We start from the raw sequence: 16,297 nt of genomic DNA, 5'->3' as shown, positions 1-16,297 counted from the left end.
GGTCTCTCCTTCACTGCAGCCGAGGTGAGTAAGACATTTAAACGTGTTAACCCTCGCAAGGCTGCAGGCCCAGACGGCATCCCCAGCCGCGCCCTCAGAGCATGCGCAGACCAGCTGGCCGGTGTGTTTACGGACATATTCAATCAATCCCTATACCAGTCTGCTGTTCCCACATGCTTCAAGAGGGCCACCATTGTTCCTGTTCCCAAGAAAGCTAAGGTAACTGAGCTAAACGACTACCGCCCCGTAGCACTCACATCCATCATCATGAAGTGCTTTGAGAGACTAGTCAAGGACCATATCACCTCCACCCTACCTGACACCCTAGACCCACTCCAATTTGCTTACCGCCCAAATAGGTCCACAGACGATGCAATCTCAACCACACTGCACACTGCCCTAACCCATCTGGACAAGAGGAATACCTATGTGAGAATGCTGTTCATCGACTACAGCTCGGCATTCAACACCATAGTACCCTCCAAGCTCGTCATCAAGCTCGAGACCCTGGGTCTCGACCCCGCCCTGTGCAACTGGGTACTGGACTTCCTGACAGGCCGCCCCCAGGTGGTGAGGGTAGGCAACAACATCTCCTCCCCGCTGATCCTCAACACTGGGGCCCCACAAGGGTGCGTTCTGAGCCCTCTCCTGTACTCCCTGTTCACCCACGACTGCGTGGCCACGCACGCCTCCAACTCAATCATCAAGTTTGCGGACGACACAACAGTGGTAGGCTTGATTACCAACAACGACGAGACGGCCTACAGGGAGGAGGTGAGGGCCCTCAGAGTGTGGTGTCAGGAAAATAACCTCACACTCAACGTCAACAAAACTAAGGAGATGATTGTGGACTTCAGGAAACAGCAGAGGGAACACCCCCCTATCCACATCGATGGAACAGTAGTGGAGAGGGTAGCAAGTTTTAAGTTCCTCGGCATACACATCACAGACAAACTGAATTGGTCCACTCACACAGACAGCATCGTGAAGAAGGCGCAGCAGCGCCTCTTCAACCTCAGGAGGCTGAAGAAATTCGGCTTGTCACCAAAAGCACTCACAAACTTCTACAGATGCACAATCAAGAGCATCCTGGCGGGCTGTATCACCGCCTGGTATGGCAACTGCACCGCCCTCAACCGTAAGGCTCTCCAGAGGGTAGTGAGGTCTGCACAACGCATCACCGGGGGCAAACTACCTGCCCTCCAGGACACCTACACCACCCGATGTCACAGGAAGGCCATAAAGATCATCAAGGACATCAACCACCCGAGCCACTGCCTGTTCACCCCGCTATCATCCAGAAGGCGAGGTCAGTACAGGTGCATCAAAGCTGGGACCGAGAGACTGAAAAACAGCTTCTATCTCAAGGCCATCAGACTGTTAAACAGCCACCACTAACACTGAGTGGCGGCTGCCAACACACTGACACTGACTCAACTCCAGCCACTTTAATAATGGGAATTGATGGGAAATGATGTAAATATATCTCTAGCCACTTTAAACAATGCTACCTTATATAATGTTACTTACCCTACATTATTCATCTCATATGCATACGTATATACTGTACTCTATATCATCGACTGTATCCTTGTGTAATACATGTATCACTAGCCACTTTAAACTATGCCACTTTGTTTACATACTCATCTCATTTGTACATACTGTACTCGATACCATCTACTGTATCTTGCCTATGCTGCTCTGTACCATCACTCATTCATATATCCTTATGTACATATTCTTTATCCCCTTACACTGTGTACAAGACAGTAGTTTTGGAATTGTTAGTTAGATTACTTGTTATTACTGCATTGTCGGAACTAGAAGCACAAGCATTTCGCTACACTCGCATTAACATCTGCTAACCATGTGTATGTGACAAATAAAATTTGATTTGATTTGATTTGAAAGTTTTCTTGGGAGATTTTATTCTGAGAATGGAAATTATAGGTTATTTGTAGGTTTTTGAATAACTTATTTAACTTGCAATTAATGTTTGAATAACACTTTGAATAACACTGCTAGCACAGATAGGACACATGGAAAGGAATTTCCTTGGTCATTAATTATACGAACACATTTATTATTTATTGTGACCTGGCATCAGTGAGACTCGAACATACAGTGCCTCCAGCAGGTATTCACACCACTTGAGTTGTTCACCTTTTGATGCATTACAGCCTGAATTTAAAATAGATTCAATATGATAATTTTTCTCACCCATCTACACACAATACTCCATAATGTTCTGAGTCACACACATTTTTATAACATTCCCAGAATGTAGTAAACACATGACATTAAATAGAAACACATGGGAACTTGTGTGGAATCTTCTGTGGGAAGAACACAAAAGAAGAGTGTTTCTTAATCTTCTCGGAACAATTTGAGAACATGACTTTAATCAGAGACATGAGGAGACAATATGCTGAGGTACTGAAATTCCAACAGAAGAATGTTATTTCTTAACACGTTATTTCTTAACATTCTCGGAACAATTTGAGAACATTACTGTTACATCTGCTCCTGCCACGCCCTCTACTGCTCATCCTGTGTCTCCTTGACCTGCCGCCGCTCCTCCAGTGCTCTCCCCCTCTCCCTCTCTCTCTCTCTCTGTGTGTGATTGTGGGGGTGGAGACAGGTGTCCTGGAGTCCCCCGCAGGGGGCAACCTGTTTCATAATCAAGACCTCTGCAAATACTCAGTCCTGCCACTTCGTAATCTCTGCTCAGTCAGTCTACGTTTCTAGCCGTTTGTCACTATTTAGATCTTGTTATCCTGTTGTGCTTGTTTTCCTTGCCTGACACGGTTTTCCTCTCCGCTACAGTTCTTCCCGCTCTGACTCTGGTCCCTGTCTCCTGTCCCACTTCTCCTCATCCTGTTACTCAGCCTTGGATTCCCCTCTGGACCTGCTTACCCTGTCCCAACCCCTCTCGCTCCAGCCTCAGCCTCCACACCTGGTTTCCTGCAACCCACCCGAGCTTCCCCTGACCTGCACTCCATCTTATCCCTGTGTTTCCATTATTACCTTGGTTACTTCATCCCAGTCTCCTCGTTTGAGTCTGCTCCGCAATGCAGGCAACTCTTGTTATTGAGCCTGTATAGCCGTTCCACTGGAGACAACCCAGCTCTGCCTAGTTGCATAGGCTCGGGAAACGGTGACTCGGCCGTCTTCTGCGACTCTCGGGGAACCTCGGGTAGCCTTGGGTTCTCTCAACAACGGGGCCGTCTGGGACTTCCTTGGACGGGCGAGCAAAATCGAATCCCCTTTCCCTCTGTCGTTCCCATAGTCGCCCATCAATCCTGATGGTCAAGGCGATGAGGGAGTCGAGATCTGTCGGTAATTACCTGGCTGCAAGCTCGTCCTTGACCTCCTCCGGGACTCCGTGTAGGAACATGTCGAACAGCGCTTCCTGGTTCCAGGCATTCTCAGCTGCCAACGTGCAGAAATCCACCGCATAGTCTGCCACACTGTGGGAGTCCTGCCGAAGCTGGAGGGCTGAAGTTCAAAGATGAGAGCACACTGAGCTAGAAACGCCTGACAGATGCCCGGCTCTCCATTAAAGCGTTCCGGGGAGGTAAGCGGGGCTCCTGGGAAGGCAGAGTGACCAGTGAGGGTGTGTTGTTAACAGCTGAGTTACTGAGGGGCTGTGAGGTTCCGTAGTAGTAGTATGCCTCTCATCCAACCCACGGAATAGCTCCAGCTAGATGTCCAACGCCCGGTCATGGCGTTCGGCCAAGGTGTGGACACCGTCCATAAGGCCACGAAGCAATTCCTCGTGCCTACCAATGGTGGCTCCATGGGAGGAGATGGCGTTGCGCAGCTGGTCCGAGGGTGCTGGGTCAGTCATGGCCAGTTCGTACTATCACGTTTCAGGTAAGACCGAGATGCAGATAAAGTCGAAGTAGTTTATTAATCGAACAGGGGCAGGCAAAAGACGGTTCTAGGGCAGGCAGAGGTCAGTAATCCAGATAGGTGGGGCAAAGGTACAGGACGGCAGGCAGGCTCAGGGCAGGCAGAATGGTCAACACCGGGGAAACTAGGAAACAGGAACAATCGAGAGACAGGAGTAGAGGGGAAACCGCTGGTAGGCTTGACAAAACAAAATTAACTGGCAACAGACAAACAGAACTCAGGTATAAATACACAGGGGATTAACGGGGAAGATGGGAAACACCTGGAGGGGGGTGGAGACAATCACAAAGATAGGTGAAACAGATCAGGGTGTGACATTAGCAGGACAGGAAAATTGTCTAATTCACACACTTATCAAGAGAACATCCCTTGTCCTCCCTACTGCCTCTGATCTGGCGGACTCACTTAACACATGCCTTATTTGTAAATTATGTCTGAGCATTGGAAAGTGCCCCTGGCTAACTGTAAATTTAAAAAACAAGAAAATGATGCCGTCAGGTTTCTTTTAATATAAGGATATTAAATTATTTATACTTTTACTTTTGATACTTATGTATATTTTAGCAATTACATTTACTTTGATATTTAAAACCAAATTAGTAGTATTTTACTAGATGACTAACTTTTACTTTGGTAATTTTCTTGTAAGCTATCCTTACTTTTACCCGCTGGGCATACACTGGTTGAATCAATGTTATTCCAACGCAATTGGCAACATATTGTGACGTGGATCAAAGTGGAAAATACATTTGACTTGAAAAAGTAATCAACCAGAACTCTTTTACCCTCATTTCAACCAGCACTGTAAACACTGAAATTAGGGTAAAACTTCAACTTAAACACATTGACTTGAAATTATGTTGAATTTACTCACTGAAGTGCATTACCCTTCATATACCAGTAGGAGTCAATGTTCATATTTCAATATACCTCTTTGTTTAGGATGAAAGCAAGATGTTGATTCAAACATACCATTTTACTACCAACATTGAAACAAGGTCAAATAAAATATGTCTAATAAAATTTGAAATTCAACATACTTTCTGCCACCCAATATACAGTGTATTCGGAAGGTATTCAGACCCCTTGACATTTTAAAACATTTAGTTACGTTACAGCCTTATTCTAAAATGTATTCAATAGTTTTTTCCCCTCATAAATCTACACACAATACCACATAACGACAAAGCATATTTTGCAAATGTATTACAAATAAAAACCGGAACTATCACATTTACGTAAGTTTTCAGACCTTTTACTCAGTACTTTATTGAAGTACTTTGGCAGCGATTATAGCCTTGAGTCTTCAAGGGTACGACGCTACAAGCTAGGCACACCTGTATTTGGGGAGTTTTTACCCATTCTTCTGTGCAGATCCTCTCAAGCCCTGTCAGGTTTGATGGGGAGTGTCACTGCACAGCTATTTTCAGGTCTCTCCAGAGATGTTCGATCGGGCTCTGGCTGGGCCGCTCAAGGACTTTCAGAGACTTGTCCCGAAGCCACTCCTGCGTTGTCTTGGCTGTGTGCTTAGGGTTGTTGACTGGGGTGAAGGTGAATCTTTGCCCCAGTCTGAGGTCCTGAGTGCTCTGGAGGAGGTTTTCATCAAGGATCTCTTTGCACTTTTCTCCGTTCATCTTTCCCTCGATCCTGACTAGTCTCCCATTTCCTGCTGCTGAAAAACAACCCCACAGTATGATTCTGCCACCTCCATTCTTCACTGTAGGGATGGTGCCAGGTTTCCTCCAGATGTGATGCTTGGCATTCAGGCCAAAGAGTTCAATCTTGGTTTCATTGCACCAGAGAATCTTGCTTCTCATGGTCTGAAAGTCTTTAGGTACCTTTTGGCAAACTCCAAGCGGGCTGTCATGTGCCTTTTACTGAGAAGTGGCTTCCGTCTGACCACTCTACCATAAAGGCCTGATTTGTGGAGTGCTGCAGAGATGGTTGTCCTTCTGGAGGGTTCTTCCATCTCCACAGAGGAACTCTGGAGCTCTGTCAGAGTCACCATCCGGTTCTTGGTCACCTCCTTAATCAAGGCCCTTCTCCCCCGATTGCTCAGGTTGGCCGGGCAGCCAGCTCTAGGAGGAGCCCTTGTGGTTCCAAATGTCTTCCATTTAAGAATGATGGCGGCCGGGGACCTCCCGAATGGCGGAGTGGTCTAAGTGCTCGCTGTGCTACTAGAAATCCTAGTTCGAGTCCAGGCTCTGTCGCTGCTGGCCGCAACCGAGAGATCCATGGGGCGGCGCACAATTGGCCCAGCGTTGTCCGGGTTATGGGAGGGATTGGCCGGTCGGGATGTCTTTGTCCCATTGCGCTCTAGCGACTCCTGTGGTGGGCCGGGCGCATGCACGCTAACACGGTCGCCAGATGTACGGTGTTTCCTCCGATACATTGGTGCGGCTGTCTTCCGGGTTAACGAGTATTGTGTCAAGAAGCAGAGCGGCTTGGATGGGTCGTGTTTTGGAGGACGCGGGGCTCTCAACCTTTGCCTCTCCCGAGTCCGTACAGGAGTTGCAGCAATGGGACAAGACTGTAACTACCAATTGGATACCATGAAATTGGGGAGGCAAAAAATGAATGATGGAGGCAACTCTTGGGGACCTTCAGTGCTGCAGCCATTTTTTTGGTAGCCTTCCCCTGGTCTGTGCCTCGACACAATCCCGTCTCAGAGATCTATGGACAATTCCTTTGACCTGATGGCTTAGTTTTTGCCCTGACATGTACTGTATACTGTGGGACCTTATATAGACAGGTGTGTGCCTTTTCAAATTATGTCCAATCAATTGAATTTACCACAGGTAGACTCCAATCAAGTTGTAAAAACATCTCAAGGATGCTCAATGGAAACAGGATGCACCTGAGGTCAATTTCGAGTCTCATAGCAAAGGGTCCGAAAACTTTTTTATTTGTAATAAATTTGCTAAATTTTCTAAACCTGTTTTCGCTTTGTGATTATGGGGTATTGTGTATAGATTGACAAGGAAAACAAATAATTTGATCAATTTTAGAATAACATCACATATATTTTTTGGGGAAAAGGTCAAGGGGTCTGAATACTTTCCGAAGGCACTGCATAACTCAATATTAGGAAGATGTTCCACATTTTTAGTATACATGGTGTATATTTCATATGTTCTCACCTAGTGATTTGTTTTTTCATTTCCACATGGAATTTTCAGTTGAAATAAATCTATGAGGCCCTAATCTATGGATTTTACAGGACTGGGCAGGGGTGCAGCCATGGGTGGGCTTTGGAAGGCATAGGCCCAGCCACTTGGCAGCCAACCCACTAGGGAGCGGACTCTTATTGTTCCCAGCACAAGGTACACCTGTGTAATGATCATGCTGTTGAATCAACTTCTTGACATGCCCTATCTTGGCATAGGAGAAATGCTCAATTTAAAGAGATGTAAACAAATTTGTGCACACAATTTGAGAGAAATAAGCTTTTTGTGCATATGGAACATTTCTGGGATTTTATATTTTATCTCATGAGCCATGGGAACAACACTTTACATGTTGTGTTTATATTTTTGTTCAGTGTAGATTGATGTAACAACCTGTTGGCCAGGTTAAGTCCATGTATTTAAGTTGAAGTTTGACCCTAATTGCAATGTTTACAATGCTGGTTGAAATTAGATGAAAACAGTACTTGTTGATGACTTTTCTCAAATCCAATGTATTTTCCATGTTGATTCCATGTCACAATGCGTTGACATATTAAGCTGAAACAATGTTGATTCAACCAGTGTGTGACCAGTGTCCTTCCTCACCGCTGTATGACTGATCAAAATGTGCTGGGCCAATTGTGCGCCGCCCTATGGGACTCCCAATCACAGCCGGTTGTGATACAGCCTGCATTTGCACCAGGGTGTCTGCAGTGACACCTCAAGCACTGAGATGCAGTGCCTCAGACCGCTTTGCCACTCTGGAGCTATGTTAATATGTTCTCACCTAGTGACAAAACAAACTGCACGCACCAGAGCTCAGACAACTCAGTACATGGCTTAGGGGTAACTTCCAGTTATCTCCCCTATCTTTACACGATGTCAAAGTCTTAATTAATGAATTAAATACCTTTAGGCGTTTCGTTTCAACTCTCACCATTGCACCTCACTCACAGATCTGGGGTCACAAAACAAAGAGGTTTTCTGGACATACTGGAAATTCAGTCATTCAAAAAAAAAATGTTGCTCGGAGCCAGAAAATGATCTTAAAAGGAATACATTCTCTGCAAACATAGTTACTCTTGTCACTTCATATCTCACATGGAAGGAATCTGTACATTTTCTAATCCTAATGTCTGGAAATGTTGGCGACGTGTTGATATCCATTTCTATGCATGACTCATGAGTTAACCTCATCAGATGTTAAGTAGCTCAGAGATCACTGTTTACTGAATTCTATGTTTCTGTGACTATGCAAGCAGCACTGATGAAACTTGCCGTTGGAGGTGAAGCAACATCTTCACGCAAGCTCATGGTAACATGTCTCCACCTTGAGGTAGATGTTGCTAATTGCTTATGGGAGTCAATGGTTCATTTCCATTTACCCAGTAGTGATCCAGTAATACAACTGGACTGAGCGTTTCCGTTGCTGTGCCATCCCAGCCAAGGTTTACCTGCTTAAGAGTTAATTGTCTACATCTGCTGTTTATTGAGTTTTAATATTCAAATGTAGGTTGTAATTCAGCATGTTGCTGCCACTCGTACAATGTTCTGTTGAAAAACAGTTTAAAAAAAACTCTCTTTCCACAAGACACATATTTTGTTAAAATATTTATTTACACATTGTCAATGTACAAAATAACAGAAATATAATCCTCTTTCAGAATAACAGCAATAGTAAAGCGTTCAACAAATGTATACTCTTAAAAACAACATTATATAAATGTTTAACCAATTGAAAAAAATGTATTCAACTACCATTCTGTACAATGTACGCTGAGTGTACAAAACATTAGGGACATCTTCCAAATATTGAGTTGCTTAAAAATCCTTCTTTAACCCGTCTCCTCCCCTTCATCTACACCGATTGAAGTGGATTTAACAAGTGACATCAATAAGGGATCATAGCTTTCACTTGGATTCACCTGGTCAGTTTTTGTCATGGAAAGAGCAGGTGTCCTTAATGTCTTGTCCACTCAGTGTATGTATAAATAATATTGCATTTTCTAAATATATCTACATATTTTTTGTTGTTGTTTTTAATTCAGTTATATTTAAGTGGTGCAATAAAAAAGCACCCATTTCAATGAAAACCATCTTCACAGTAAAAGAGTATCTGTTTCAAGGCTGAAACAGTGAAACAAAAGCAGCTTCCATGGTGCATCTTTTATGATAAATCTTGAACGAGTTTGAACTCCTTTTTTAATAAAAAAAAAAAACTTTTTTGGAATGCATAAAATGAAACAGATTGGTGTTGCTCTACAGAAACAGAGAACCACAAAGATGCTCTTTCGTCAGTGTACCAGGTCCTGGGCTGATGACAATGAAGACAATGAACAAAACCAACAACAGAGAAAACCGTTAGACCTGGTTGTATCAAGGCCACATTTGGGTGGAGCTAGATAATGGAGGAACTGCATTCTCTGTGGTAACACACACACACACACACACACACACACACACATGCACACACACCAGCGGCAGTTAGTGCCCTTTCAGATTTGGGAGGACAATATTTTTCTTATGAGCTTGGCCTTATTTCTATTTCAGCATATTGGATGACTATTCCATTCATCCAGCTCAATGTAACATCGATAGGTTTAGGCTACTACATGATACTAGAATTTGCCCTATACCTACCTTGACCCACTGGGCACAAACTGTCATTAGTCATTAATATGTTGGATTCATGTCTCCTTCTCAACCAAAAATCTAAGTTAAAGAGTAAGACTAAATCAAATTAAACTTTACTTAAATAGCATTTAAAAAAATAGGACTAAATCAAATCAAACTTGATTTAAATTGCATTTAAAGTTTGATTAGATTTAGTCATATTTTTTTGACTTAGTCTGGCTTTAATTGCAGTTTACTACAAATTAATAATTGATATTTGTATTTTTAATATTTTTACTTTTATGAAACTCCCTGAGTAGGAAGGTCCCCCCCCCCTTCCTCCTCTGAGGAGCCTCCACTGACTCTCTCTCTCTCTCTCTCTCTATGTCTCTCAAAGACACACACAACTACGCCTGCCCCAGGCAGCCCGTTGTGGTCTAACCGCTTGACACAGACAGGCAGGTGGTGGTGGAGCTCAGGCGGCGGCTCTTCTTGGGGGCATTGGGTGCAGGCGGGGGACTGACAGTGAGACTCCTGATCTTATTGAAACTGTTCCTCAGGCTGCTGTGCCTGATGCTCCCGGTGCTGCTGGTCTCCTTGGACACAAAGGTGTCAGGGTGACAGAGGCCTGCCCTGAGGCAGCAGCAGCACAACAAGCCGGCAATGGCCTTCCTCAGCTCTGTGCTGCCCAGGGTGTAGATGACCGGGTTCAGGGCCGAGTTTATCACGGCCAGGGCGATGACCCAGTCGGCGCTGAAGAGCGGTGCGCACTGCCGCGACACACAGAAGAAGTCCACCAGCAGCAGGATGAACAGAGGCCCCCAGCATATGATGAACACACCCACGATGGAGATGACTGTCTTCAGCAGCCCCAGGGAGCGCTTGCGGCTGCGCTGGGAGCCCAACTTGGAGCTGCTGCGCACGTGGCTATAGATGGCGCCATAGAGCACGCCGATAGCCAGCAGTATGAGGGAGAAGATGAGCAGGGAGAAGAGGATGTAGCTCTTGGAGTAGAGTGGCAGCAGGGTAGAGCAGCTCTCCAGGCTGCACACGCAGTTCCAGCCCAGCAGGGGGAGGAAGCCGATGGCGAAGGCCACGATCCAGCACAGCGCCACCAGGCCGTAGATACGATACGTCTTCCTGGCCGACTTCTGGTGCAGCGGCTTCATCATGGTGGTGTAGCGCTCCACAGCTATCAGCAGCAGGCTGAAGATGGAGGCGGCGAGGGCCACGAACAGTACCCCCTCCCTGAACAGCCACAGAGCCGGGCTCAGTCTGAACGTCTGGCTGCCCGACATCCAGATGTTGACCACGTAGGCCGCCCCGGCCAGCAGGTCGCTCAGGGTGATATTGGCGATGCACACGTAGACCCAGCGGCGGCTGTGGAGGATCCGGGAGAGCACGGCCACTAGGACCAGCAGGTTCTCCAGGATGATGAGGACGCTGATGAAGAGGGAGAGGACCGCTGCTGAGCTCAGGCCACCCTGGCGGGGCACGCGATGCTGCAGGCGCCCTGTGTGGTTGTAGTGCTCCAGGATCACATCAATGTTAATAGCGCTGCTGTTGGTGGTGTTGCTGGCCCAGAGGTACAGATGAGAGCAGGAGGTTGAGGAGCTCAGGGAGGACAGGGCATCCATGGCTGGGTAGTGAAGGGCTTGGCAAGTCAGAAAATGGCTGGGTCGGGTTGGACAAGGCAGGACTTGGGTGAGTGTAGAACTCCTGATGTGGGCTCAGACTCAGGCTAAAACAGTCTCTCCACTGGAGCTCTGCTGTCTCACAACCCACCTAGCAAACACAGGAAGATGTTTGATATGAAAAGATGTCTGATATGCGATAATATGTTCTAAGCTGTTTGTAGGGCATAAACTGCAGGTAATGAAAATAATGTGTTTTTTGGTCAAATTGCATTGTTTATAAATGTATTGTGAAAAGCTGAAAGAAATCCCCCAAAATCCCACAAATACAACAAATGTTTAGACAGTGAGATGACATTTTGTCAGTTGACTGGCATGGATTCTCATCATAAAACTGCTTGCCTCCACTAGCAGGCATTAGGGCCATTTAAACCTCTGTGGTGCTGTTTAAACCACCATGTGGTTAGTTGAGAGGAGCAGCCAGCTGCGGCCAGGAAGGGGGTTTAAATCTGCATGTGAAGCCAACATCTTTCAAAGTTTGAAAACAACTATTTCCAAATCCCTGTTAGTAGTAATGACTGAAAAACAACATCCTACTCTCCCAAAATTGCTAAGTATTAACTGTTTTCCACTGTGGAGTGAAATAAAAAGTACCATATTACATATATATAATATTTATATAATATTACATTTATAACACACCTTTATAACCTTTACATTTCTAGATGTTCTTTTATGCATAATTAGTGTTGTAATTTGTTGCATGGGAGCAAAAGCTTGTACATGACAGCAAATACCTTGCATATTTACGGCTACAGTTAAATTAAATGTGACAATACACCTGGCTCTCCATCCCAATCATTATCTGATTGTATCATTTCATATGAATAGGCTAACACATAAAGACAAATAATGTATCCTTTTGATTTTAACACAATAAACACTTGAAGAACAAATGTCACTTACTGGTGCAGCGATGCTGTTGGTAGTGATGCGGTGTGTGGACAGCCACCCCCTATGTGGGCTGGTAGTGCAGATGTGTTCCACTCTATAGAAGCGATGAGGAAGGAAGCCCTACACTCAGAAGGTTACTCACATGACACCACACCCAAAGCGACCAACACAGACACGAGAAGCAAGAGATTATTGACACTGAGGGGGTGTTTCGTCACTGGCCAAAAGAAAACACACCAATTGTGAAATGCTTCAGAACGTGATTATTCATAGATGGATGCCACCCAATCAACGCGTTAATTGCTAAATAGATATAGGCTAATCCACACTTGCATAAGGTCACCACAATGTTGTTTTTTAAATATATACATTATATATATTCCCCCCCTGTAATTTTCCACATGTCAAAGGTCAGACTTAATCTCACTGATGTAAACACTTTTCCCATCCACTACTTGCGCCCTGCTTTTGACCGCTGCAATACTTGAATCCTATTGCTCAAGTTGCCCCATGATGATTACGGGAAGAGACTTTCATAATGTTTTCATGGTACATGTATGTCGAAGTGGTTGGACCATGATGTTTTCTAGGATGTGTCACAAGAGACTGTTTCTACTAGGAGGGCATCAGGCCAGTGTTTACAGTTGAAGTCAGAAGGGTACATACACTTAGGTTGGAGTCAATAAAACTCGTTTTTCAACCACTCCACAAATTTCTTGTTAACAAACTATAGTTTTGGCAATTCGGTTAGGACATCTACTTTGTGCATGACACAAGTCATTTTTCCAAACAATTGTTTACAGCCAGATTATTTGACTTACAACTCACTGTATCACAATTCCAGTGGGTCAGAATTTTACATAACCTAAGTTGACTGTGCCTTTAACCAGCTTGGATAATTCCAGAAAATGTCATGGCTTTAGAAGCTTCTGATAGGCTAATTGACATAATTTGAGTCAATTGGAGGTGTACCTGTGGATGTATTGTATTTCAAGGCCTACCTTCAAACTCAGTGCCTCTTTGCTTGACATCATGGGAAAATCAAAAGAAATCAGCCAAGATCTCAGGAAAAAAATTGTAGACCTCCACAAGTCTGTTTCATCCTTGGGAGCAATTTCTAAACGCCTGAAGGTACCACGTTCATCTGTACAAACAATAGTACGCAAGTATAAATACCACTGGACCACGCAGCTGTCATACCGCTCAGGAATGAGACAATTTCTGTCTCCTAGAGATGAATGTACTTCGGTGCGAAAAGTGCAAATATATCCCAGAACAACAGCAAAGGACCTTGTGAAGATGTTGGAGGAATCAGGCACAAATGTATCTATATCCACAGTAAAACGAGTCCTATATCGACATAACCTGAAAGGGCGCTCAGCAAGGAAGAAGCCACTGCTCCAAAACCGCCATAAAAAAAGCCAGACTACGGTTCTCAACTGCCCATGGGGACAAAGATTGTACTTTTTTGAGAAATGTCCTCTGGTCTGATGAAACAAAAATAGAACTGTTTGGCCATAATAACCATCGTTATGTTTGGAGGAAAAATTGGGAGGCTTGCAAGCCTAAGAACACCATCCCAACCGTGAAGCACGGGGGTGGCAGCATCATGTTGTGGGGGTGCTTTGCTGCAGGAGGGACTGGTGCACTTCCCAAAATAGATGGCATCAAGAGGTAGGAAAATTATGTGGATATATTGAAGCAAATTCTCAAGACATCCGTCAGGAAGTTAAAGCTTTGTCGCAAATGGGTCTTCCAAATGGACAATGACCCCAAGCATATGTTGTGACATAATGGCTAAAGGACAACAAAGTCAAATCAAATCAAATTTATTTATATAGCCCTTCGTACATCAGCTAATATCTCAAAGTGCTGTACAGAAACCCAGCCTAAAACCCCAAACATCAAGCAATGCAGGTGTAGAAGCACGGTGGCTAGGAAAAACTCCCTAGAAAGGCCAAAACCTATGAAGAAACCTAGAGAGGAACCAGGCTATGTGGGGTGGCCAGTCCTCTTCTGGCTGTGCCGGGTGGAGATTATAACAGAACATGGCCAAGATGTTCAAATGTTCATAAATGACCAGCATGGTCAAATAATAATAATCCCAGGCAGAACAGTTGAAACTGGAGCAGCAGCACGGCCAGGTGGACTGGGGACAGCAAGGAGTCATCATGTCAGGTAGTCCTGAGGCATGGTCCTAGGGCTCAGGTCCTCCGAGAGAGAGAAAGAAAGAGAGAAAGAGAGATTTAGAGAGAGCATACTTAAATTCACACAGGACACCAGATAGGACAGGAGAAGTACTCCAGATATAACAAACTGACCCTAGCCCCCCGACACATAAACTACTGCAGCATAAATACTGGAGGCTGAGACAGGAGGGGTCAGGAGACACTGTGGCCCCATCCGAGGACACCCCCGGACAGGGCCAAACAGGAAGGATATAACTCCACCCACTTTGCCAAAGCACAGCCCCCACACCACTAGAGGGATGTCTTCAACCACCAACTTACCATCCTGAGACAAGGCCGAGTATAGCCCACAAAGATCTCTGCCACGGCACAACCCAAGGGGGTGCGACAACCCAGACAGGAAGATCACATCAGTGACTCAACTCACTCAAGTGACGCACCCCTCCTAGGGACGGTATGAAAGAGCCCTAGAAAGCCAGTGACTCAGCCCCTGTAATAGGGTTAGAGGCAGAGAATCCCAGTGGAAAGAGGGGAACCGGCCAGGCAGAGACAGCAAGGGCGGTTCGTTGCTCCAGAGCCTTTCCGTTCACCTTCACACTCCTGGGCCAGACTACACTCAATCATATGACCCACTGAAGAGATGAGTCTTCAGTAAAGACTTAAGGGTTGAGACCGAGTTTGCGTCTCTCACATGGGTAGGCAGACTATTCCATAAAAATTGAGCTCTATAGGAGAAAGCCCTGCCTCCAGCTGTTTGCTTAGAAATTCTAGGGACAATTAGGAGGCCTGCGTCTTGTGACCGTAGCGTACGTGTAGGTATGTACGGCAGGACCAAATCAGAGAGATAAGTAGGAGCAAGCCCATGTAATGCTTTGCAGGTTAGCAGTAAAACCTTGAAATCAGCCAGCCCTTGCCTTGACAGGAAGCCAGTGTAGGGAGGCTAGCACTGGAGTAATATGATCACATTTTTTGGTTCTAGTCAGGATTCTAGCAGCCGTATTTAGCACTAACTGAAGTTTATTTAGTGCTTTATCCGGGTAGCCGGAAAGTAGAGCATTGCAGTAGTCTAACCTAGAACAAAAGCATGGATTCATTTTTCTGCATCATTTTTGGACAGAAAGTTTCTGATTTTTGCAATGTTACGTAGACGGAAAAAAGCTGTCCTTGAAACCGTCTTGATGTGTTCTTCAAAAGAGAGATCAGGGTCCAGAGTAACGCCGAGGTCCTTAACAGTTTTATTTGAGACGACTGTACAACCATTAAGATTAATTGTCAGATTCAACAGAAGATCTCTTTGTTTCTTGGGACCTAGAACAAGCATCTCTGTTTTGTCCGAGTTTAAAAGTAGAACATTTGCAGCCATCCACTTCCTTATGTCTGAAACACATGCTTCTATCGATGGCAATTTTGGGGCTTCACCATGTTTCATTGAAATGTACAGCTGTGTGTCATCCGCATAGCAGTGAAAGTTAACATTATCTTTTCGAATGACATCCCCAAGAGGTAAAATATATAGTGAAAACAATAGTGGTCCTAAAACGGAACCATGAGGAACACCGAAATTCACAGTTGATTTGTCAGAGGACAAACCATTCACAGAGACAAACTGATATCTTTCCGACAGATAAGATCTAAACCAGGCCAGAACTTGTCCGTGTAGACCAATTTGGGTTTCCAATCTCTCCAAAAGAATGTGGTGATCGATGGTATCAAAAGCAACACTAAGGTCTAGGAGCACGAGGACAGATGCAGAGCCTCGGTCTGATGCCATTAAAAGGTCATTTACCACCTTCACAAATGCAGTCTCAGTGCTATGATGGGG

The 16,297-nt window shown here is 45.0% G+C and overlaps 1 protein-coding gene across 1 annotated transcript; it reads right to left on the bottom strand.

Annotated features, from left to right (window-relative positions):
* Positions 1-8,680: 8,680 nt before the first annotated feature.
* On the bottom strand, positions 8,681-14,130 carry LOC110524186 (sphingosine 1-phosphate receptor 4). Its single transcript, XM_021603594.3, has 2 exons — positions 12,299-14,130; positions 8,681-11,483 (listed from the first exon to the last, which is right to left on the bottom strand). Exon 2 carries the CDS (start codon positions 11,333-11,335, stop codon positions 10,136-10,138), a length of 1,200 nt encoding a protein of 399 aa, XP_021459269.2. The 5' UTR covers positions 11,336-11,483; positions 12,299-14,130; the 3' UTR covers positions 8,681-10,135.
* Between the last annotated feature and the right edge of the window lie 2,167 nt (positions 14,131-16,297).

Source organism: Oncorhynchus mykiss, chromosome 5, assembly GCF_057628025.1.
Source record: "Oncorhynchus mykiss isolate SJ-2025 chromosome 5, ASM5762802v1, whole genome shotgun sequence".
NCBI lineage: Eukaryota > Metazoa > Chordata > Actinopteri > Salmoniformes > Salmonidae > Oncorhynchus > Oncorhynchus mykiss.
The sequence above is the reverse complement of the archived record's forward strand: the minus strand, read 5'-3'. Positions and strand labels throughout refer to the sequence as shown.

What these genes read in the sequence shown, in the direction of transcription:
- LOC110524186 (XM_021603594.3), bottom strand. Translation starts at nt 11,335, where the DNA reads ATGGATGCCCTGTCCTCCCTGAGCTCCTCAACCTCCTGCTCTCATCTG.